Source organism: Armigeres subalbatus, chromosome 2 (assembly GCF_024139115.2).
Source record: "Armigeres subalbatus isolate Guangzhou_Male chromosome 2, GZ_Asu_2, whole genome shotgun sequence".
Classification (NCBI taxonomy): Eukaryota; Metazoa; Arthropoda; class Insecta; order Diptera; family Culicidae; genus Armigeres; species Armigeres subalbatus.
Genome location: NC_085140.1, coordinates 408,627,152 through 408,650,482, shown reverse-complemented (window position 1 = coordinate 408,650,482; position 23,331 = coordinate 408,627,152). Strand labels below are relative to the sequence as shown.

The following is a 23,331-nucleotide window of genomic DNA, read 5'->3' as shown; positions in this document are numbered from 1 at the left end:
GATATACAGAGAGATACGAGTTAAGAAAAAGACAACACTGAAGTAAAATTCTCAAAGTAATTACAGAGAATTACAGTAATTAAAAGAGAAGTTACATTGATTATACAAATATAATTATATGTATAACACAATAGTTGTCATATCCAACCCCATTCAATATGCAATTAACACACATGGAATCTCTCTAAATTTAATGCACACTGTAACCGTCTTGTTTTTAAAAACAAAAGAATTCTTTATATATTTATTGATATCTTATTATACTCATAACAATATAGTTTTCGTTATTATACATACTTTTGTCAAATTCTTGAAGAAGATTTTGACAATATTTTACACCTTGGAAAGTCAGGCCGATAACATAGTAACGTGTGCAAAGAGCGCCTATCATTTTCAGATCAACTGGTACCAGTGTAGCGTCACGCTCATGCGCCCCATTGCTCGATCCGCTACTATAGCTGTTGGCCTTCGTAAATCTTTCGAATTACTCCTCTGGGTGTGTTAAACAGTTTTTGTTATCATCATTTCCGATAATTCTATTTCTTTGCGATGAACATCAAAAGCACCGAATACACTTTCTACATTCGATTTCCTATTTTATTACAGGAATTCCATTACTATACGATGGTAAATATTCGTCGAAATGAGTACCAATGAAACCATTTCCAAATTATGCAAAACAACAATAAGCATTAAATGCAGAGACGTTTGTAGAAAAAATCACTGGTTATAGAGACAAATTATAAATTTCTTCAGATAACAACGAAAAAACGCAAACTTACAGTTTATCATTACTTGAAAATAAAATACTTTACAACGAAACAATGTGAAATTAGTACTTTTTCTTCTGGATGCCATACATTACAAAAGTTACTCTAGTCTTATCGGCTACTATCGTTATAGCGTTACTGTTGAAGCTTACAGTGAAATTACACTAAACAACGGTCTCACATCGCTCGAGTTTTGGTACAATTATTTCCACTTTCCACGTACCCCACTATTTTTATTTTACACAAAGGTGAGTTTTATTACTGTATTGAAATAACTATTTGATTATTTCTTATTCAATAGTTTGTTTCCTCTAGTTGTCCCTATTTTTTTTATAAAAATCACTTAAGTGCCCATCAAACAACTGCATCATTGATCAACCATTTATCACTAAGAGTTTACATTTGAACCGAATAGAATCGAAGTATCGAACCGGTATCTTGACAGGTGAAAGCTGGACATAACTTTCTCACCCCAGAAATATTTTTTTCAGAAAGTAATCTTTTCTTTTCTGTGGTAGTATGGGCAACGTGGGTTATGTGGGGAAAGCTGTCGGCGAAGGGAAAATCAAACCGAGAAGCAGCACTTCTATCAGCGAGGAGTGTGACCCTAAGGCCAGATTGATGAAAGGTCCCAGATTTTGATGATGCGATCTTGTCCAACCGTAAGCAGTCTTTTTCTTGGTTCGTCCAAATCCATCGCCACGATGCTGTGCTTGGCATCGTGAAACGTTGCCAATGAGGGTCGACTGAAACGGGAAAGGCAAAAATTATAAGAAGATATAGAATAACTAGGGACTATACAGAATGGTTTGTTATTGGTGTTACACCCGAAAGGAGGTGATTGTAGAACCCATTTTTAGCTGGAATTTAATGGGAAGGTGGTTCTGCAAATCCATCCTTCGTTATTGCAAAAAAATAAATCAATTCAAGACAAAAAATGCTTTTTTTTCGGGTAGCCACAATCATAGTTAAATTTAAATCCCTCCCGGCCGTTGGCTACTGTGATCAACCACAGCTATAGTGTTTACTTATGTGCTCGTTGACGTTTCAAGCAAACCACAAGTCGTGCGGTAAGATGCGCAGCTATAAAGCAAGACCATGCTGCAGGTGGCTTGGTTCGATTCCCGGTCCGGTCTAGGAAATGTTCGTGTTGGAAATTTTCTCGACTTCCCTGGGTATATAAGTATTATCGAGTTACTATCATATTATACGAATGTAAAAATGGGTAATTGGCTTAGAAACCTCACAGTTAATAACCGTGAAGGGCTGAATGAACACTACGGTGCGAGGCGCCAATTTCCCAGTGGAGGATGTAATGCCAATAAGTTAAAGAAGAAGACATAAACAAACGGTTTGTGGAAACTGGAAACAGGTTGAATACCGTCGTGAATATCAGGATGATTAGGAAGAATTCGTTGTGAGAAATACAAATGACCTTTCCTGTCGAAAACTGTATCTCGTTTTATTGTCTCCGTCAATTCTATGACTTATTTAGGGTCAACTTTCCAGAAGAATCCATATTTTTTTAAGTTTCTAACTATTTTAAAAATCGTAAACAAAAACCGAAAAAATGCTGCACGTGTGAACCAACCTGGAAAATTTACCCGATGTTCGTTCAAAATCGGGCAGATATTAGATATAAGGATATACTCTTGAAAAACTTTTTTTTTTCGATTTTTGTTTCAAATTTTAAAAATAATTAGAGGCGTCGAAAAATATGGGTTCTTTGGGAAAATTGATCAATTTGACGGGACAGGCCAATTGCATCTTCTGGTACGTGCTCACGGTAAGCGAGTCTACACCAGGCTTGTAAAATGTCATCTGCATGTCATTTGACTAATTTGTTCATAACTTTCTTTAGAAGCCAAATTTATTCCATAATTTTGAATGTACTCATAACGCTTGAGTAGGGCTATATTTTTGTCCAAGGGTACATTGCTCTAAGTATAACATCTGAGGCTGAAGAGTGAAAACTCTCCAAAATTTCACATGTCATTTGACATAATGTCATTTGAATGACATTTAGCCTCCCACGCCCCAGATTACATATTTACAGCAAAGTCTTGTTAGACAAAGTTAGAGGTCCATTTAAGCGCTATAAGTTCGTCATACAACATGAATTAATAGCTACCTTCTGAAAAAAGTTCTGAGAAAAATAATACAAACGAATGCAAATGACATTTTACAACACTGAGTCTACACACAGACTACTACTACTGGACCGACTATAACGTAACAAATTGCTCTCATCAATTGTATGTGCATCCATTAAATCCATTGAATTTATAGGTTTGCTTACTATGATAGCATCCATACTGTTGTCCATACTTTGTAGCTTCCGTAAATTATGAACATCATGAGTCACGACGTATCAAACGTAAGTGCCATCTTTTTGCATTGGTTGCAGAGTACAAAAAATGGCATCGATCACAAGTTTTCACGACGAGAGTTTTAAAGTTTAAAAAACCTCATTTATTTTTTAAACGCGTGCTCTTTGATTTAATGTAATGCTGATGCAATGTTCGACTTTCCGATTCACGGTGCGCCGGTAGACCGTTATTATAAAATAAAAATGTCCATCAAAACCAAGTACAGGGCTCGATTTCTGAGATAATTCTGCACCTCTGGACCAATTTAAAAAAAAATCCCTAGGAGGAATCTCGAGAAATCTTGATTTGAAGTTTTTACTAAAAAATATCAAAAGAATCTATATTTTAAATCAACAATATCCCCAAAATACCTACAAAGCCGTCCAAAAAGTGGTTCAAGTTGTTTTCAACCAGTTTGCAGTTGTTGCCTTTATTGCAATTACAATAATTATTTACAACTGACTAAACTCACCAAACTGACTTAGGTATGTTTTTTGTATGGCTTGAAGCCGTCTATCTTCAATAATAATACCTCTCGTTCAGAAGCTTTCAAGAATTTCCGTGCAGACTGTAGATTCTTTATTGTATGCCAAATTTATTTAGTTATTATCAGACTAAGGCCGGAGTGGCCTGTGCTGCACATAAAAGTCTTCTCCATTCAGCTCGGTCCACTTCGCCAACCACGCAGTCTGCGGAGGGTCCGCAAATCGTCCTCCACCTGATCGATCCACCTTGCCCGATGTGCACCTCGCCTTCTTGTTCCCGTCGGATCATTGTCGAGAACCATTTTCACCGGATTACTGTCCGACATTCTGGCTACGTGCCCGGCCCACCGCAGTCTTCCGATTTTCGCGGTGTGAACGATGGATGGTTCTCCCAACAGCTGATGCAACTCGTGGTTCATTCGCCTCCTCCACGTCCGCCATCTGCACCCCACCATAGATGGTACGCAATACTTTCCTTTCAAAAACTCCCAGTGCGCGTTGGTCCTCCACGAGCATCGTCCAGGTCTCGTATCCATAGAGAACTACCGGTCTTATAAGCGTTTTGTAAATAGTCAGTTTGGTACGGCGGCGAACTCTATTCGATCGAAGCGTCTTGCGGAGTCCAAAGTACGTACGATTTCCAGCCACTATGTGCCTCCGAATTTCTCTGCTGGTATCGTTATCGGCGGTCACCAGTGAGCCCAAGTACACGAATTCTTCAACCACCTCGATTTCGTCACCACCGATAGAAACTCGTGGTGGGTGGCTTACATTGACCTCTCTTGAGCCTCTTTCTATCATGTACTTCGTCTTCGACGTGTTGATGACTAGTCCAATCCGTTTAGCTTTGCTTTTCAGTCTGACGTAGGCTTCCTCCATCCTCTCAAAGTTACGTGCCATGATATCAATGTCGTCGGCGAAACCAAATAACTGGACGGACTTCGTGAAAATCGTACCACTCGTGTCAATCCCTGCCCTTCGTATCACTCCCTCCAAAGCTATGTTGAATAGCAGACACGAAAGACCATCACCTTGCCATAACCCTCTACGCGTTTCGAAGGGACTCAAGAATGCCCCTGAAACTCGAACTACGCACATCACCCGATCCATCGTCGCCTTGATCAACCGTATCAGTTTATCCGGAAATCCGTTTTCGTGCATTAGCTGCCATAGCTGGTCCCGATCGATTGTATCATATGCGGCTTTGAAGTCGATAAATAGATGATGTGTGGGCACGTTGTATTCGCGGCATTTCTGCAATACCTGACGTATGGCGAACACCTGGTCTGTGGTAGAGCGTTCACCCATAAATCCCGCCTGGTACTGCCCACGAACTCTCTTGCAATTGGTGTTAGTCGGCGGCATAAAATTTGGGAGAGTACCTTGTAGGCGGCGTTCAGCAATGTGATTGCGCGGTAGTTGCTACAATCCAGCTTATCGCCCTTATTGTAGATGGGACACACGACACCTTCCATCCACTCCTGCGGCAGAACCTCATCCTTCCAAACCTTGGTAATGACCCAGTGCAGCGCTCTAGCCAGTGCTTCACCACCGTGTTTAAACAGCTCTCCTGGTGGTTGGTCAACACCAGGGGCTTTGTTGTTTTTCAGCCGGCCGATCTCCTCCTGGATTTCCTGGAGATTCGGTGCCGGAAGTCGCATGTCCTGCGCGCGTGCTCCTAGGTTCATTACCACACCGCCCCCGTTGTCTGCCATATCGCCATTCAGGTGCTCTTCGTAGTGCTGCCGCCACCTTTGGATCACCTCACGCTCGTTTGTAAGAAGGTTCCCGTTTATGTCCTTGCACATATCGGGCTGTGGCACGTGGCCCTTACGTGAACGGTTCAACTTCTCATAGAACTTTCGTGCGTTATTAGCACGGTACAGTTCCTCCGTCTCTTCACGGTCTCGATCTTTCTGCTGGCGCTTTTTCCTCCGGAAAATCGAGTTTTGTCTGTTCCGCGCCCGTTTGTATCGTGCCTCGTTCGCCCTCGTGCGGTGTTGCAGCAATCTCGCCCATGCTGCATTCTTCTCCTCAACTAACTGCTCACATTCGCCGTCATACCAGTCGTTTCTCTGATCCGGAGCCACCGTGCCTAGTGCAGCGGTTGCGGTGCTTCCAATGGCGGATCGAATATCTCTCCAGCCATCTTCAAGAGATGCTGCGCCTAGCTGCTCTTCCGTTGGGAGTGCCACTTCCAGCTGCGCGTAGTCTTGGGCTAATCTACCGTCTTGCAGCCGCCCAATGTTTAGCCGCGGCGGACGACTCCGACGCGTGTTGATCACCGTCGAGAGTTTTGAGCGCAGGCATACTGCAACGAGATAGTGGTCGGATTCAATATTCGCACTGCGGTAAGTGCGTACGTTCGTGATGTCGGAGAAGAATTTACCGTCGATTAGAACGTGGTCGATTTGGTTTTTCGTTACTTGATTAGGTGATTTCCATATGGCCTTGAGGATATTCTTGCGGGGGAAGAAAGTGCTTCGGACTACCATTCCGCGGGAGACTGCAAAGTTTATGCATCGTTGGCCGTTGTCGTTCGATACGGTATGCAGACTATCTGGTCCGATGACCGGTCTATACATTTCCTCCCTTCCTACCTGAGCGTTCATGTCACCGATGACGATTTTGACGTCCCGCAGTGGGCATCCATCGTATGTCTGCTCCAGCTGCGCATAGAACGCTTCTTTCTCGTCGTCGGATCTCCCTTCGTGTGGGCAGTGCACGTTGATGATGCTATAGTTGAAGAAACGGCCTTTTATCCTCGCTTTGAGCGGCACACGGTCGCTTTGGCGGAGCCTACTTGCAGATACATGCAGCTTTTTATAGATGTTTAACAGGGCCCACTGTCAAACCCCACCACATCCTAGGCAGGCGCCACAACTCGCAGATGGCCTGGGGAGGAATCGTCAAGCCCTTGGACATAGTCCCTGCAGCCTCCTGATGTATGCCAAAGGCGAGAACATTATATTATGAGCATGAGAAAAATTTTGGGAAATCAGTATTCTATTTAGATAAAAATTTGCATTATGTATACATTTTTTAATTATTTATGTGTGATGAAACGTATCTAAGCATCAGAAGTAAAGATCAAACTTGAAGTACAGAAGAAATTGGTGGAAAGAAACCGACAGCTTAAAGATTCTTCGTCAGATGCCGTAACAATTGGAATTGACGGAGCTTTTTCAAAATCACTATCTGAGATTTCCCCACAAACGGATCATCGGGCTGGTAATGACTCCAAGGATAGCGGTAAGGAAAATCTCTTTATTATTGCACTTTCACAAAATTCCGCAGATTAGTACTATTTTTATGAGTGAGCTTGGATCTAATAACATCTTGAGAACAAAAGAAAACATCCAGGAATATGGCACAAGACTAAGAAAAAATGTCCATGCTATGTGCATATTCTTTTGGTTTCCGGTAACGACGAAGATAAAATTTTAAGCATTTGCTCATGTCCGCCACTACACATCAAGTTTGTAGTTGTTAATACGATTTTCAAGTTGCTCGAGAAGCGCCAGATTGAGTAGAATTGTGGGTGAACCAAGTACAGATGAGGCATCAACAAATTGCTGTAATCCCGATCTTTCGGATTACGTCACGGTAAGTTACTTTACCTAAACATTAACAATTTCCTAATTAATATTTCAATCATCAGGTTCTGAATGATTTCAAAAACGTGTACGCAGTATACAGCTCTTTGAAACTAGAGCATGGTTTTGAAGAAGCAAATTGATGACTATTAAACATGGAAAGCAACACTTAAACTAAACTCGAACAAGTTAGCCATACAACAACATATTTAAGCTGATATACAGCTGGCCTTAGCACACAAGGAGCAATTGGCTTCAGTTTTCTTGGACATTAAGGGCGCATTTGATTAAGTTTCCATAGAAGTACTGTCAGAAAACCTGCACAGTTATGGATTACCCGTCATTCTAAATAATTTCTTGTACAATTTGCTGTCAGTGAAACATATGAACTTTACTCTCGGCACACTTACAACCTCCAGAAATAGCTACATGGGCCTTCCCCAAGGATCATGTTTAAGTCCCTTGCTTTATAATTTCTATGTAAAAGATATTGACAATTGTTTGGAAGGACAATGCACGCTCAGACAACTTGTAGATGATGGCGTGGTCTCTCTAAGAAGTCCATGTGCAGATGTCTTCCAAGAACCATTGCAAAGTAGGGGAACTGGGGGTAGGACGCCCACGTTAAGGAAAATGCCATTTTTATCAATGAAAACCACCATTTCAGCCAGTTTTCATCAGCGCATACTGAAGAACAGCATATCTGCGGCTGACTACCGATAACAGATATCTAATTGTCCATTTTATTGCACAGAAATTTGATTTTTAAAAAGCACCCGAAAAAAAATGATTTTGAAACCATGCGGGGTGAGATGCGCCAGTGGATGGGTTAAAACGCGCTGTTTCGGTCATACGAAATGAGCATGGGCGTAATGCCCCACACCGACCTCAGAAGTTTGAAGGCCTATAAAATCGTTTTAAAACCATTTTTGACGACGATTTCGTGTGGAACATAAAGAACACGAGTAAGCAGCATGGCTCATGGCTCAATTATTAATTTATCAATGTATAACAGCGACAGAAAGACTAAATTCCACCGAGCTAGAATTGCATCAAAACACGCAAAAATCGTTTTTTCGAGTTTTTCATGTATAACTAGAGAAAAATCATGAAATATATGTATCCAATGGCAATATTTTTCATTGCTTTATCGTATAGACTATTGAAAATAATCAAAATGGGGATTTATTTATTCAGGGGTGGCGCGTTTTAACCCCTATGGGCGTGCTACCCCCACTTCCCCTACCCTAGATAATCCGACTGTTTGGGCCAGACATTTAGGGATCGAGTTTTCACCGCAAAAAACTCAGTTGGTTGTGTTCACTAAGAAGCGGTATCCTGCTCAACTGAAACTCAAGCTGTTGAATGATGACATCAACCAATCGTTATCTTCTAAATACCTTGGGTTCGTGTTTGATTCCAAATGTACTTGGAAACTCCATATTGAGTATTTGATAGAGAAATGCCGAAAAAGGATCCATTTTCTACGTTCCATCTCCGGAACATGGCGGGACGCTCACCCGGAAGATCTCATCAAACTATATAGAACGACTATTCTCTCTTCGGCTGATGCGATTCGATCAAAAAATCCAAAAATACACAAATCAGCTCCTAATAAATCAGCCGGAAACTATATAAAAGTTCACCTAATCAATGCAATATTCTGTGAAATTGTTCTGTAGCATACCAACTGCCGTTTTTGCAATTCTGAGGTCAATCGAGCAATCAGAACCAATTTCCAAATCGAATGAGTGACAGAGGTGTATTTTCCTATACATTTTGGCTGAAATCCCCATACAAACTTCAAATCAAATGCGCCAGCTTATGCAACAAGGGATTGAACTGAAATTTTCAGAGATTGATTTTCTCACCCAAAGACACAATTCTGGGGGGTGCCCCGTGGAGTTCGACAACATTTTTTTCTCCCCATACTAATCTGGGCCAGTCTAATATATATATATATATATATATATATATATATATATCGTCAGATCTTTGTCTTCCATGTTTTAACCCACCTCGAGTTCACTACACCAAAGACAGTTCTTCAATTGAATACGATCTGTCCATGAAACATGCTATTCAAGGAATACCAGATCATCTTCGACAAATATCTATTCCCCCTATTTTTTCTGAAAAATATGAACATGTCAATTGCAATAACAGATACTTCACTAATAGTTCTCGCATCAACGGATCCACTGGCTTCGATGTTTTCAATGAGAATTCTACCACCTTCCGAGAACTTCAAGAACCGTGTTCGGTGTATGTTGCTGAGCTGGCAGCAATTAATTTCGCTTTAGGAATAATTTCCGATCAGCCCGTAGATCATTATTTCATCTTCTGGGATAGTCTTAGTTCTATCGAGGCACTCCGATCGATGAAACCAGTTAAGCACGCATCTTACTTTCTTGCAAACATGAGAGAGCAGATGCGTGATTTGGTCGAAAGATCATTCAAGATTACCTTCCCATCCCATTGCCTAATCTTTGGCAATGAGAAGACGGACTCGCTAGCAAAGGTGCACACTTAAATCATTTCACAGATTTCGGTGAATTTATCTTCAATTCACCGAAATCTCAACAGCAGATTTGTTCGGTAATTATTTCCCCGATTTTCTGCGGTATTTTCCTTTGTTCAACTGTCAAAACTACAAAAAAAATCTGTGAAATTTTTACCGAACAGTTCTGCTGTTGAGATTTCGGTGAAATTTCACAGAAATCTGCGATTTATTTTAAGTGTGTGGGCGCACAGGAAGGTGATGTTTATGTCCGTCAGAGTACTCTTCAAAACTGGCAAATGAATTGGTCACACAATGGACTTAGACGGTGGCTTTTTTCCATAGTTCCTAAAGTTTATGCGCGAGCGTGGTTCAGAGGTGAGGACTTAAGTCGAGGCTTCATTCGCGCGATGTCGAGGCTTATGTCTAATCACTATTCACTACACGCACATCTCCACAGGATTAAACTGGTTACGATGACATCGATCACGTAGTTTGGTTTTGCACGGAAAATGACGCCTCTAGAGAGCAACTATTGGATACCCTTGGTAATGTGGCCATTTGCATTTTTCGACTTCGTTTTACAAATTTATTACACTTCATACAGCCTTACAAATATTATTCCATTTTTTTTGGACCAAAATCTATGCGAAATGCACTTTTGGATGATCCATTTTCAAACTAGTGACGCAATCCAGATAGGCGTCCCGCGTTTCTCAGGACGCTTGCTGGTCACATTACCCTTGTGGCCCGAGGTAAACAACCCTTTCGGGAAGTAAGACGTGTTTTGGGAGATCGCGATGTGGTTTATATGCAGGCCATCTATGCCTTTCTTTGCTCATCTGACATCAAAGTCTAACACCTCATTTTTTTTTCTTTCTCAGTTTTTTTCTTGTCTCTGTCTTATTGTTTCGTGTACCATGAAGCTCTGGCCATCCGAAAGATGCTCCCTGAAGAACCATACCTCGAGCACGACGCTACGCTACACCAGTCATGTCAAATACCCGGCTGAGCAGCTGAAATACCTCAAACCTAAATCCCAAACCCGTTCGTCCTTAAATAACGTAGTCTAACCTTGAGTCGCCATGAGTATCTTGGTCTATGTCCCTTCCTCGTACTAACTGCAAATAATAATGATATCAATTGTAAATATCAAAAAGAATCTCGGCTCCGTTAAGTGTCATACACGCCTGAGCCTGTCAAATAAATGCAATAGATAAAAAAAATGCTTAAGCTAGTTTGGTAAGCGAGTCAGTTGTAAATATTTATATTTGTAATAACGGCAACGCGTGCTTAGGACCATCTTTGGTGTTGTGCAAGAGAATGGTGTATGGCGGCGAAGGATGAACCACGAGCTCGCCTAGCTCTATGGAGATCCTAGTACTCAGAAGGTAGCTGAAGCTGGAAGGGTATGATAGGCAGGGCATGTTGCAAGAATGCCGAACAGCTAGATGTAAACTAAATGAATGAAATGAAACAACAAACAAATACAAAGTTATTGAAAACCACTTGGACACCTTTTTGACGTTTTTGTGGTTTTTGTTTGGATTCTTATTTGGACTCTTTTGAAATTTCTTAGTTAAAAATTTCAAATCAAGATTTCTCGAGATTCTTCCTAGGGATTTTTTTTTAAATTGGTCCAGAGGTGCAGAATTACCACGGTAATCGGGCCCTGTACTTGGTTTTAATGGACCTTTTTATTTTCTAATAACGGTCTACCGGCGCACCGTGGCACTGTTTTATCTTTTTTCAAAAATTACAGTTGATTGACAGTGTATTACGACAAAACAAATCATGAAAGCCCATGAAGGTCCCGTGAAGTTTGTTCCGCGACAATAACGTAGATTTCAACAATAAAAACATAATCCACCCAACTGCCCGCAGTTCCAGCCCATCGAGACATTTTGGGCAATAATGAAGCGGAAGCTTAAGAAAAGTGGATAAACAGACTCAGATGACCAAAATGTGAAACAAATGTACCAAGGAAGTTGTTTCCGGAGGTGTGCAGCGTTTGATGAGAGGAATAAAGAAGAAAGTGCGAATTGTCACTAGGAAACTAGAAATGATTTGCATTTACATTTTTTCCTTAAAGTACAGTAAATTACCTTTTTTTGAAGTATTAACCCCATTTGTATGTCAATCAGTTACCTAGATACAAATGTTTTATTATTCCAGATTCTAGCTTTAGAAAGGAATAATTGCGGTAAAATTAAGAGGTGCTCATCTTGTCCCAGGTGGCGATCTTGCCCCGTCCTTCCCTATATGAATTCATTGGATTTAATGAGTTTGGTATTTTTAGCAACGTATGCGTATCTGCACATACATTTAATGAGAGAAATTTCATGCGCGTTGATTGCTGTCAATGTTATCATGTTGTCATTACCTTTGATGTCATGTTGTCATTACCCGAGCAAAAAGAAGTATTTTGTCTAGAACAAAATGGTTTTTGCAATAACTAAATTTTCGGACCTACCCTTCCCAAACAATTTTTGATTGCAAATGGGGTCTATACTAGCCACTCCTCTCAGATGTAACACCAATTACAATCACCCTGTATACAGTCGTAGGGAAGCGATGTAATAAAATCAATTGTTGTTAAAATGTTCTGATCTGATGATAGCATCTAACAATGTTATTCTATATTTTATGTAATTTTAAAAGTTAACAAGTAGCCCAAAATAGGACCAAGTACTTACTCTTCGCTTTTCAATCGCTGGAAGCATTGCTCGCACACACGCACATCAAACTCGAATCCCATGATCGGAATATTGATTCGATAGTTCGAACACTTGTCACACACCGCCTTGCCACAGTAGCGGCAGTGGTGCTGACGAATACCAATCTGCTTCTGGTCGATCATCGCCCTCAGATTCCAGAAAAAGGCTCGCGTACACAACTGGCACGTGTCCGATTCGACCCACTCGGGGGCCACCTTTCGCATGGCGTTCATCTCCCAGAACACGATCACTGAATCTTCGCCGGCCGAAACCAGCTGTTGTGTGTTGCTTGCGTATGTCAGCGCGGAAACTTTGTTGCTGAAGTGTCAGAAATTCATGAAATCAAAGTCACCAACATAAATATTTGATTGACTTACTTATGTCCATGCAGTTCATACGTTGTTCCACGTTTTCCTCCTACGTCCCATACGATTACGGTTTGATCATACGATCCGCTGAACAGAAGCTGCGGCCCTTCGGCCCAGAACAACGCCCGGACCGAACCAGCGTGACCCTTCATTGTGGTTACAACAGCGGCGCCTGTTGCACTGAGTTTCAGCATAGTTATTTGGCCACTGTAATCACCTACGAATGCGTACTTGGAAAGAGAATCATATCTAGTGAAAAAATAACGAGTCAAGGAAATTGTTTTAATTTGTCATTTTTTTTTCTATAGGTTGGAATATTCAAACAATTCTAAAAGGATACTGCATAGCTGTGCATATGGCCTCGAACGTATAACAACCGAGACGTTCACCAGTTTCGGTGCTGTGAAACGCGAAAAACTTGTCCCGTCCTGCTGACAGAACCCAGCCAGTATGTTTGGCAAAGATGACATTGGTAATACGAGCCTGATGTGCCAAGTACTCGCGAATCGGTGTCAGTCTGTTGCAATCATCGGACAGCGTAAACTGTGAAATTGTTCCGTTTTCCTGGCCGATGAAGAGGGTCCTAGTTTCCGGTGTGTAGAACAGAGATGTGCAACCCGATGGCATGTATTGGCAGATTGATGGCCAATACTGGCCCGAGTCGCGTCGCAGCCATACTCGAATTGTTCTGAAATTTAAAAAAAAAAAACATCAAGTGTACCATAAACTAATAACATGTTTTAGTGTTAGCAATTGATCGGAGGGTGAGCTGGTAAGATGTAATTAGTCATTCTAGTTGCCGTTTTAGAACTCATTTTCCGATAAATTAGTGTTAGATGAACGATCCTTGATAATTTGAAAAGACTAAATCACATGTTGTTCAAATTATTGGTATGAGAAATATATAAGACATAAACAACAAAAATGTTCCGTAATAAAGCATTCATCTCATTGAATAGAAACAATCCACATCGTTGTTGCTTATAGAACTCAAATCGTTTCTCTCCTATCACATCCAGTGTGATAAGCATAACTCGACTTCATAAAATCCAAAATCCGAAAATCTTTTGTTTTTTCAGATATTTATAAAATAAGAAATCTTCTAGACCTTGTGAACATGCGGTTAGCATCTGTTTGAGCGTATTATGGAGTAGTACAGTAGGATGTGTATTATGTGGCGAGGAATCGATTCCCGCTCCAGTCGTGGAAACACTTCGATATAGTTCATTCAAAGTTAATTGCCTATGTTCCGGGTATTAAACCACCCGGAGTGGAAATTAATTACTATGTCTGAAACTCGATTTATGCATATGCACAACATGTGGTAAAATTAGTTCGGAAAAGGTATGGAGGGTAACTGCTCCCTTCGGTGGGCTTTGATCTCACGAAACCAGTACGCTAGACAGGTGTTTTCCCTAGTAGCGGTAGCGGTAGCGGTCCCAGCATCGATGACGGTGGTTTTTGCATCTATAGCGGTTCAGCGGCAAACTATTGAGTGGATATTTTCGGCGTCAGCGGTACTGTGTGTCTCTCATGGTTCTGGATCTGGTTTAGTTGCAGTTTATTTGGGAGGCATATTGAAAATAAATCAAAATAAACCTCAATTTTAGAGAAGATAAAGTTGAGCCGAAACAAACGTTCATCATAGTGCAAATCATCATCGCTTGGCGACAGCGGAAGTTTGACTTCGGCAGCAGAATCGCAAGAGCTCAGCGGACTATTGAGTGGATACTGTTAGTCAATCGGAAGGCGCATTATTGCAAATTGATCGGCCCTTATCAGGACCAACATTCTATACAAGGGAAGGTCAAATCTGGACGAATTTGGTTCAAAGTGAAAATTAATCGCTTGACGACTGCAGAAAGTTGCTGTCGGTTGCAGAATAAAAAAGCGCGCGTCGGAGGCAGATGCAAAATTTATTCGCATGATTACCATCAGTATCAGTAATGTGAAATTTGGGTTTGGCACATTATGGAAAATAAGACAACACAACTTTGTGGAAGAAAAGGTTAAACCGAGACAAATTTCCTTCAAAGTGCAAATCATAATCGCTTGGTGAAGGAAGAAAGTTTCCGTTTGTCGCATAATCAAGAGCGCATGTCAGAGCGAGAGGCTGCAAAAGTGTTTCGCATGCAGAAATGTACTCCACCGCGCTGCTGCCATGACCGCCACAGACGCCATCGCAGCGAAACGAGAAACCGATATGTAGTCCGAATGTTGCGAACGAAATGGCTTATGCGTGCGAAAAACCAGCATTCTTGTAATCACTTTGGAGAAAATTTGTCTCGGTTCAACCATCTTTTCTATAAAATTGTGGTTCTAGAAAGAACCAAATTATTTACCATAATACGCCTTACCAGTCAAACAGCAACAAAACCAAATCTTGAGATTTGGCAACAGAATATCACCACTTTTTTGGAATGTGAATACAGGTTTACCTCGATTATATGGACCCTCGATTATATGGACCCTCGATTATATGGACTTCGATTATATGGACTTTTTACCTCGATTATATGGACATTTTTTTTCGCTCAATTTTTTTTTGTGTTTTGGGGTTTTAAAACGATGTTGAATATTGTAAGTCATATTTTACATTGATTCTATATTTATTATGGTACATTGGGGCAAATAAAGGCCCGTAAGGCATGTTGTGATGTTATATATGGAGATGCACTCTGAGTCATATGTTCGATTGACTTGATTGATTTTTTTTGTTAAATATCTTGGCTGTGCATATGCACAGCATATGTTTCGAAATGGACAAATTGATATGAAATTTGCGAAAAAGAATCCACGTGTCTTGGAGGGACTCGAACCCTCAACCTCCTACTCTCTAGATAGGCGTGATAACCCCTACACAACAAGACCTCTTAAAGGTCACGTTTGCGGAAAAGCCATCAGAATCCGAGTACCAACCTCCACCGCGGTTAGCTCTCTTTTTTGCAAATTGAATATCTTTCGGATGCTTGATTTGCCCAATCTCCACATGTGCTTTACTGTTGTATATCCACAGCCAAGCGAGTGCACATTGTTTATTAAACGAGAGGATCGCACTCCATGCCCCCAGCAACGGACTGGGCGGGACGGTATAGAATGCGAATTCAATCGCACTCTGCTGTGCCAAAGGCTTGCTTGGCTAAAGCATTTGATGAGTTTGATTGCCTTTACGTAAACGGTCGCGTGTACTCAGACGACTAATGACGGTGAAAGACCGACACTTGATTACAATTAATTGCATATTATTCGGCAACTCGGCCGTACGAAAACCATTTTTTTGTTAAATATCTTGGCTGTGCATATGCACAGCATATGTTTCGAAATGGACAAATTGATATGAAATTTGAAAAGAAATTGAATATCTCTAGAATGTTCTTGTTAGCAGTTCTTGAATCAATTGCTGCTAAACCGTTCAGCAAAGCGTGATCCTGAGACGCTCATGCAAACTCGTTCATGCTGTGTAATGTGAGCGATGTGTTTTTCGTTAGTGTTGTACAAAATACAACAGCGCGCGGTGGTAAAATTTTGAATGCAATCTCAAGTTTTGTCCGGGATTTTTATAAGGGCCCGCCACTGTGCGTCGTTTTGAATTTTAAAACCCGTTGCAAAATTCAGCCCTGCTTTAATATACGAACATAATCCAAAATAGCCATAACAATTTATCCTTTAATATTCCACTTAGCAGATGTAGGTTAAGGTGGCTCAAAAAACACTTTTTCAAATTTTTTGAATTTTTTGAATGAGTATCGTAGTTCTTCTTCGTAAGTTGGCCCGTCCAACTGCAATTTACAGTTTTTGGATGTTTCTGCATACATTTTTGCATATAAACTTCCAACGAGTTTAGCACCGCCCAAACATTGACCGATTTGGCTGAAATTTTGTCCAGAGCATCAGGGCATCAAATAGAACCGAATAAGAGGGCGGCCCATCAAAAAAATTGGAAAAAGTTTTTCCCATACTAATTTGAGCCACCCTAATGTAGGTGCATTGTGCAATTGACCTTTCCCGTCAACAACTTTTATCCGCTCAATCGATTCTTCAATTTTTTGAGGACAACTTTCCCAAAGAACCCATACTTTTTGACGCTGGTTTCCAAGCTTGACCTAACATTCGCCCGATTTTGAATTAAAATAAGGCTAATTCCAATTCTTCAAACGTGCGGCACTTTTCAGATTTTTTTTTTTATTCTAAAATATTAATTCTGTGAAAAAGTTGAACTTCAATAAGTCAAAGAATTGACTGAGACAATAAAACGAGATACATTTTTTGGCGGGAAATGTCAATTGGTTCTTGAAAAAATGACACTGATACGTGGATAGAGCACCTTATTTACATTAATTTAAATTCTTTTTAAGAATATCAATCAAACGCAACTTCTTGCAAGGAGATCTTTTAAAGATAAGTGTCTGAAAAGTGAGACTGTTTCTACGCGATTTTTGCATAAACAAATGCATTTTGGCCATATCTTCTGAGCCCATAGTCCAATCCGGCCAATTTTCATAAGGAGACAATAGGACAAAACTTTACATCGGTTTCAATTTGCTGCGATCAAATCAAAAGAGGACAAGTGTCAGTGCTTCTATATAAAGCCAGTTTTTGAATCTAACATATACCTTTCTCAACCAGTCAGTGTTTGCTTTGTTGCTGAAACAGGAAGGCACTGTAGTTAGAATTCGTGAATAAGTATATTAGTGTGCTCACATTGAGCTGGGCGAAGTCTTCATTACTAATGTAATCTTAGAAACAAGCGACTGGAAAAAAGGTTACGTTCTTATAGAAAATCATAATCTACTGAGTTATCATAAAATAAGCCCAAAAATGCGGATTAGACTGTAAGGCAATATATGGATATTTTCTTTCAACTTTTAAGACTTATTTAATCGTGTAACACGAATTTCGAGAAAAAAAATTGCTTCGATTATATGGAAAATTCGATTATATGGACTTTTTTGCATCGAAAAAGTCCATATAATCGAGGTATACCTGTATTATCAATATGATTGAGATTTTTGACAATTTTTGAATGGCATCAACTAGCTATCTTGTTTAACTGTTGCATAATGTGAAAATACCTATGAATAGCGTTACAAATAAGACATGAAAGTAGTGTTTGCTTAGCTAGAGCATATTGCCCCCCTTCCCCTACTGGGATCGCTCTCCGCTTTCGGCGACATCTCGAACGAAATGGATCGCGCACGCAAGAAAGCAGCTGCATGGATCGTGTAGTCGCCGTTGTCAGCATCAGCAGCTCTCAATCTGATCTGAGGAGCTGAGAAGAAATTTCTTCAATGTACAAAATACAGTCGCTTTTACGGTAGAAAAATCAATCGCAACGTTGTGCGTGCACAACCCTTTTGATTTATTCAATTTTTTTTTCGAGTTTCCATATTTTTTATTTGCAATTGCCGCAGGGAAGCTTTTGTAGTTTTTATCGAAACTTATACGAAATTTTAACGAGAAAATTACCAAAATTTCCCCTAGAAATTCTTTGGGATTTCCGTCGGAAATTGCTCAAAATTTGCCAGAGGAAAAATTTAAATTTGATTTTAAATTTCAAAGGAAGTTCTTTAGATTCGGATGTTTCTCCACAATTGCCAAAAGAATTCTGCTTATTTATGCAGAGGGTTCTTCGAAATTTCAACACAATATTTCATGGAATTTTCAAAAGGAAATCATCTGAATTTCCACTGCCATGAAAATCATTCGGTCTTCTACTAATTTCAACCGGCGTGGAGATATATCGCCTATAATCTCATAACTTTCCCATGTTTACTTGAATTCCTATCCACATGGGGCAGTTATTCATTTATGGGCAGTAATAGTATGTTGCGTGACAAACTTTAAACTATGCAACAATTTTGGCGACGGTGGCACACACCTTTAGGAGGAGCCAAATCCACGGAAATTCCATTATTTGGTGATCTGGTTTCAGCAGCCGTGAACAGAGAATTAAATTTTATTCTGATCTGTCTAAACTTTGATTTTTGTTGTAATGTTTTTATACTAAAATGGATTTGAATAACTAAATAACGTAACACGTGATTGAAACCCATATTATTTCGAAATGCACAACACATACACACTTAAAATAAATCGCGGATTTCTGTGAAATTTCACCGAAATCTCAACAGCAGCACTGTTCGGTAATAATTTTACAGATCTTTAGTGGTTTTGACAGTTGAACAATGGAAAATACCGCTGAAAATCTGTGAAATAATTACCGAACAAATCTGCTGTTGAGATTTCGGTGAATGAATTATTGGCAGTGGCTGCTTTTCTACCCGCCGCTTCCACATCCAGGCGCTATCGTATATGCTCAAATAACCAGCATGAGTTAACCGCCAGAAATTTGTATGGCGAAAGACATCTAACGCGGGTTTTCTCAAAGTTAGGAACTTTTCATGAAAAACTATTTGGTATCGGTAATGAAGGATGGTGTCCGCTACTACGCCAAATATTTTTTCGATTAAGGTGCTTAATTTTGAGAAATCAAACCTTAGATGCCTTTCGCCATACTGATTTCAGAAAGTTAACTCCTAGTGTGCCGCTGTAAGTACGCTCAGCAGGCGATTCATTGAAACAAAATTCACCGAAATCTGTTAAACGATTTAGGTGTGTATGATAAATGTGACCAGACAATGTTACAATTCGTACAGCCTTACAAATATTTTTTATTTTTTTTGGCCCAAAATCTATGCGAAATGCACTTGATTATTCGCGTCAAAAATTTTCCCATCGTCAAATTTTCAATTTCGGCTCATGTCTTACTTTAAGTGCCATCAGAACAAAATTCAATTAACATCCTGAATAAAACGTTCGACAACTCTACCAAAACTCACTGGGAAAGCCGAGAAGTCAGCATAGTCTCGTATTAGAAGAGCGTCATCAAAAGCATCCGGATACCGATGCGTCGTCGAAGGCCACGTGCAAACTATATCTTCGAATGAATTGTAGCTGAGGCTTGCGGTCTTCCATAGTACAACAAACGCTGAACAATTACTTCCCACGGAATGCGAACGGCAGTCCCTCTATTGTTGCTAGGAGAGTTCCGTTTCCGAGGATACTAAACCGTTCACAAAGCTCCAAGTAGAAGCGTAGAATCTTAGAATAGGAGGATTCAAAAATTCAATTTATCAATCTTCTACCAAAAAGAAACACATTCCAAGATGAGTTCCCTAAATTTGAAGAAAGGATCTCGCTCATCCAGGACAAACGGACAAATTTGGTGAGAGATTTCCATTGTGTACATTTACCAATTTTTATTTAAACTATATGATTATATAATTAAAAAAAACCATCAGGGCACCCGATTGAAGCGATTTGGATAGGAAGAGTGGAATCGCCAACTTCCTATTGTTAACATCTCGTGGATAAAGGGCGGGCTCTTCTCCCCATCTATTGGGTCAATCTGGGAAATGAGGGCTTGATTATATTATTGTATATACGAACTTTCTTCTGGAAGGAGATTCTCTAGTCATCCCGTGGATTCGCATAAGTGTCTCTGTTTATGGAGCCACCTCTCCCATTTTTGGCCCTTCATACAGGAGTTTGATGAAATACAAACAATAGTTTAATCATGATCAAATCATTTCTCAGATATGGCCAGTGCTATCGGCAGCTGCCTTGCTACAATAGATGGTAGTATCATCATCATCATCATCATCAAAATCTATGCGAAATGCACTTTTGGAGGATCCACTTTCAAACCTGTGACGCAATCCAGATGGGCGTCCCGCGTTTCGCAGGACGCTTGCTTGTCACATTACTTTGAAAATTTTGGAAAAGTCTACTTCAATGGGGAGGGAAAAGGATGCCGGAAGAGTCTACGAAAGTGTACTAAGGTAGAGGGCGCTTGAAAATGTTAAAATTTGGTCTACTTGATTTGTGGATAGCCCCCCATGTAAGTGTTAAGTCTGAACAACCATTGGATGAAGCGGGGAAATATTCTTTTTCAGTCTGCGGATATTTCAAGCGTTTACATAATTTTGCAGACTAGACTAGACCAGATGTTTGAAAATTTATTGATGCTCAAGATTCTACATATTTGTTCAGATCCTTCCGATTCAAATAATTGCCATGACCAAAACTTTTAAAAAAAATATTTTTGATTCTGTAGATCAAACAAATCCTTAACATTTCTCATTCTCTAAGACCAGGTTATTCAAATCTGACAAATCTGAGTCTGACAAATTTTATTCTTCAGAAAGCATAGATTTTTAATGTTATGATTCACAAAACTAATTAAAACCTTCATTCTCCAAATTCAGTAGACTCTCTAGATAGTCCAAGAAACCCCTTTCTTCTAATTATTCGGATCTGATACAGTTTTCTACACCGAAAAAATTCTTTATATTGAATATATTTGTCGCACACATAAATTTTTGCAATTGGGCGACCCAAATATATGCAATTTGTACCCACACATAAATTCAATAACTGCATATTAGAGACCACACATACGTTTTATTTGATTATAGATTATATTTGTACTTTGTGTGGAGATTAGTTATGTGTGCACTAATTAGAATCATGAATTAAATTAATGGATTTTTGCCAATAAAAATGTGTGGAATTTTTGTAGTGTAGATTTCCCATATCATACGGATTTCACAGATTTTCCAAGCCTTACACATTCATCTAGGAATGCGCGACAAGTAGGCTGAATCCGTGACTGTCATAATCTAGAACGTCTGGTCAACATTATCCTAGACCCATTGTACACGATGAAGTGAATATTGAACCCAATGTTACCATTGAATGCATGATACAGCAAGGATGTTGACTCTTATTCAAGAAAGTTAATTCTTATTGTACAACTGAAAATAACAGAATACTTGCAAAATAGAATAAATTAATGCAAGTCACATGATACCCGAAAGCCATGCAATAGAAAATTCTACATATGCAATTCATTCTCATAAAATTATTCTGCTTCGATATTTCGTGTGCAGAAACAAGACAACACGAAAAAGAATCCAGTGAACAGAATACCGATGATATCAGCATAGACCTTCGGTAACATTGCATGATACAAATAAGTTTCAATTTTCCACCACGTAATAAACAAATGTGTCAAAAACATAGCAGCAACAACCGGTCATTCTATAATTCTGCAAACCAATGCTGGCAACGAACGAAAAACAAGGCAAAATTCAATTAACATACTTGTCATCACAAACGCTGATAACACCTTCCTCTCCCGGAATGAGTAGGGCTGCGTTCACGTCATCATTGCAGCCCTCCAGCTTGTTCAACAGTTCCGGCTTTTTCGACGTACTGAAACGATCGTTTGCACTGCGTGGTGCAGGTTTGATCTCCGCGGCCATTGTGTCAACTCCAGATAATTGGTATTTTCCGCGATCACAGCAAAATTTTTCTCGAACGCAAAAACGATTCGCCCCGTTCTTCCACTGAGCTACGTCACTATCCTTGTTCTCCTACTTGCTTACTTCGGGCGAAGAACTCTAGTCACGTTCGGGTCAACAAAATACACCACTAACCCAATGCAAACAAAAAAATAACCTATTTTGGACAGTTTTCTTCCGATTTGATGTGGTATTTAACTGTGATTTGGGTTAGTTGGCCTGCATGAAAAACACATAAAGATTAACAATCACTTCGACTAATAATTGTCAAATGTTTTGACAGCGTACATACAGTAATTATTGCAATCAGAGAAAGTAGGAGTACAATCGCACCAACACATGTCTACCCAGTTTTAGCATGTGTCTGTAGAGTTAAGGATTTTTTTCTAGGTGGAACAGAAAACAACGAAACGATTGTATGCGCATCAGAGAACGTCATGAGCGAGTCATGGAAACGTGTGAAACACGCCATCATAAAACAGTCTGAACGCACAGCGCGGTACGCCGACATGGGGGATGAAAACACCATGAAAACACGAGCTTGTGTAAGTTGTAGAAAGACAGCAAACCTTCGATTCTATCGAAATTCTCCTTGTGGGTCGGTGTGACCAGATAAGGTGGTAATTTATAGCATTATAGCAATGTACACATTTTGTGCTTTGAAATGAACGTTGGTTGAATCTATGGGTAGCTACCCTAGAATTGTCATCTGTTTTCCATAATATTACATATATGGTTCATTTAATAGTATTTTCGAGCATTACCGAGCTACCTACCATAGCATCACAGTATAGTATCATGTAGATCCCATAAAGGTTATTTTATGAGAGCATAAGTTAATGTAAAATAACAAGTGCTTTTAACATTCGGGGCACGCAGTTTTATCCATATAGTTTGTGATTTGATTTGATTTGATTGTGACGGTGTTTTTTACTTCTACTTTACTTTTACTTTACAAATTGGCGAGTCCCCAACAGTAAAAGATGTGTCATTGCAGACTACTTCCCCTATTTTATGCGTAAATATGTATAGATCAGTTGGGTTAATTGATAGATTAATCTATAGGTAAAGATACCACGTCAAGTGTAGCCTACTTCGACTTATCAACTAGAATTCTGTTTCAAGTACTTTTATTGAGTTCACAAAAGAATGCCACGATAT

General features: G+C 39.8%; 1 protein-coding gene across 1 annotated transcript; it reads right to left on the bottom strand.

The window, feature by feature from the left end:
• Positions 1 to 570: 570 nt before the first annotated feature.
• On the bottom strand, positions 571 to 22,444 carry LOC134213355 (WD repeat and FYVE domain-containing protein 2). The gene is made up of 5 exons (XM_062692344.1): positions 21,971 to 22,444; positions 13,146 to 13,493; positions 12,815 to 13,054; positions 12,417 to 12,755; positions 571 to 1,516 (listed from the first exon to the last, which is right to left on the bottom strand). Exons 1-5 carry the CDS (start codon positions 22,129 to 22,131, stop codon positions 1,378 to 1,380), a joined length of 1,227 nt encoding a protein of 408 aa, XP_062548328.1. The 5' UTR covers positions 22,132 to 22,444; the 3' UTR covers positions 571 to 1,377.
• Positions 22,445 to 23,331: the final 887 nt, after the last annotated feature.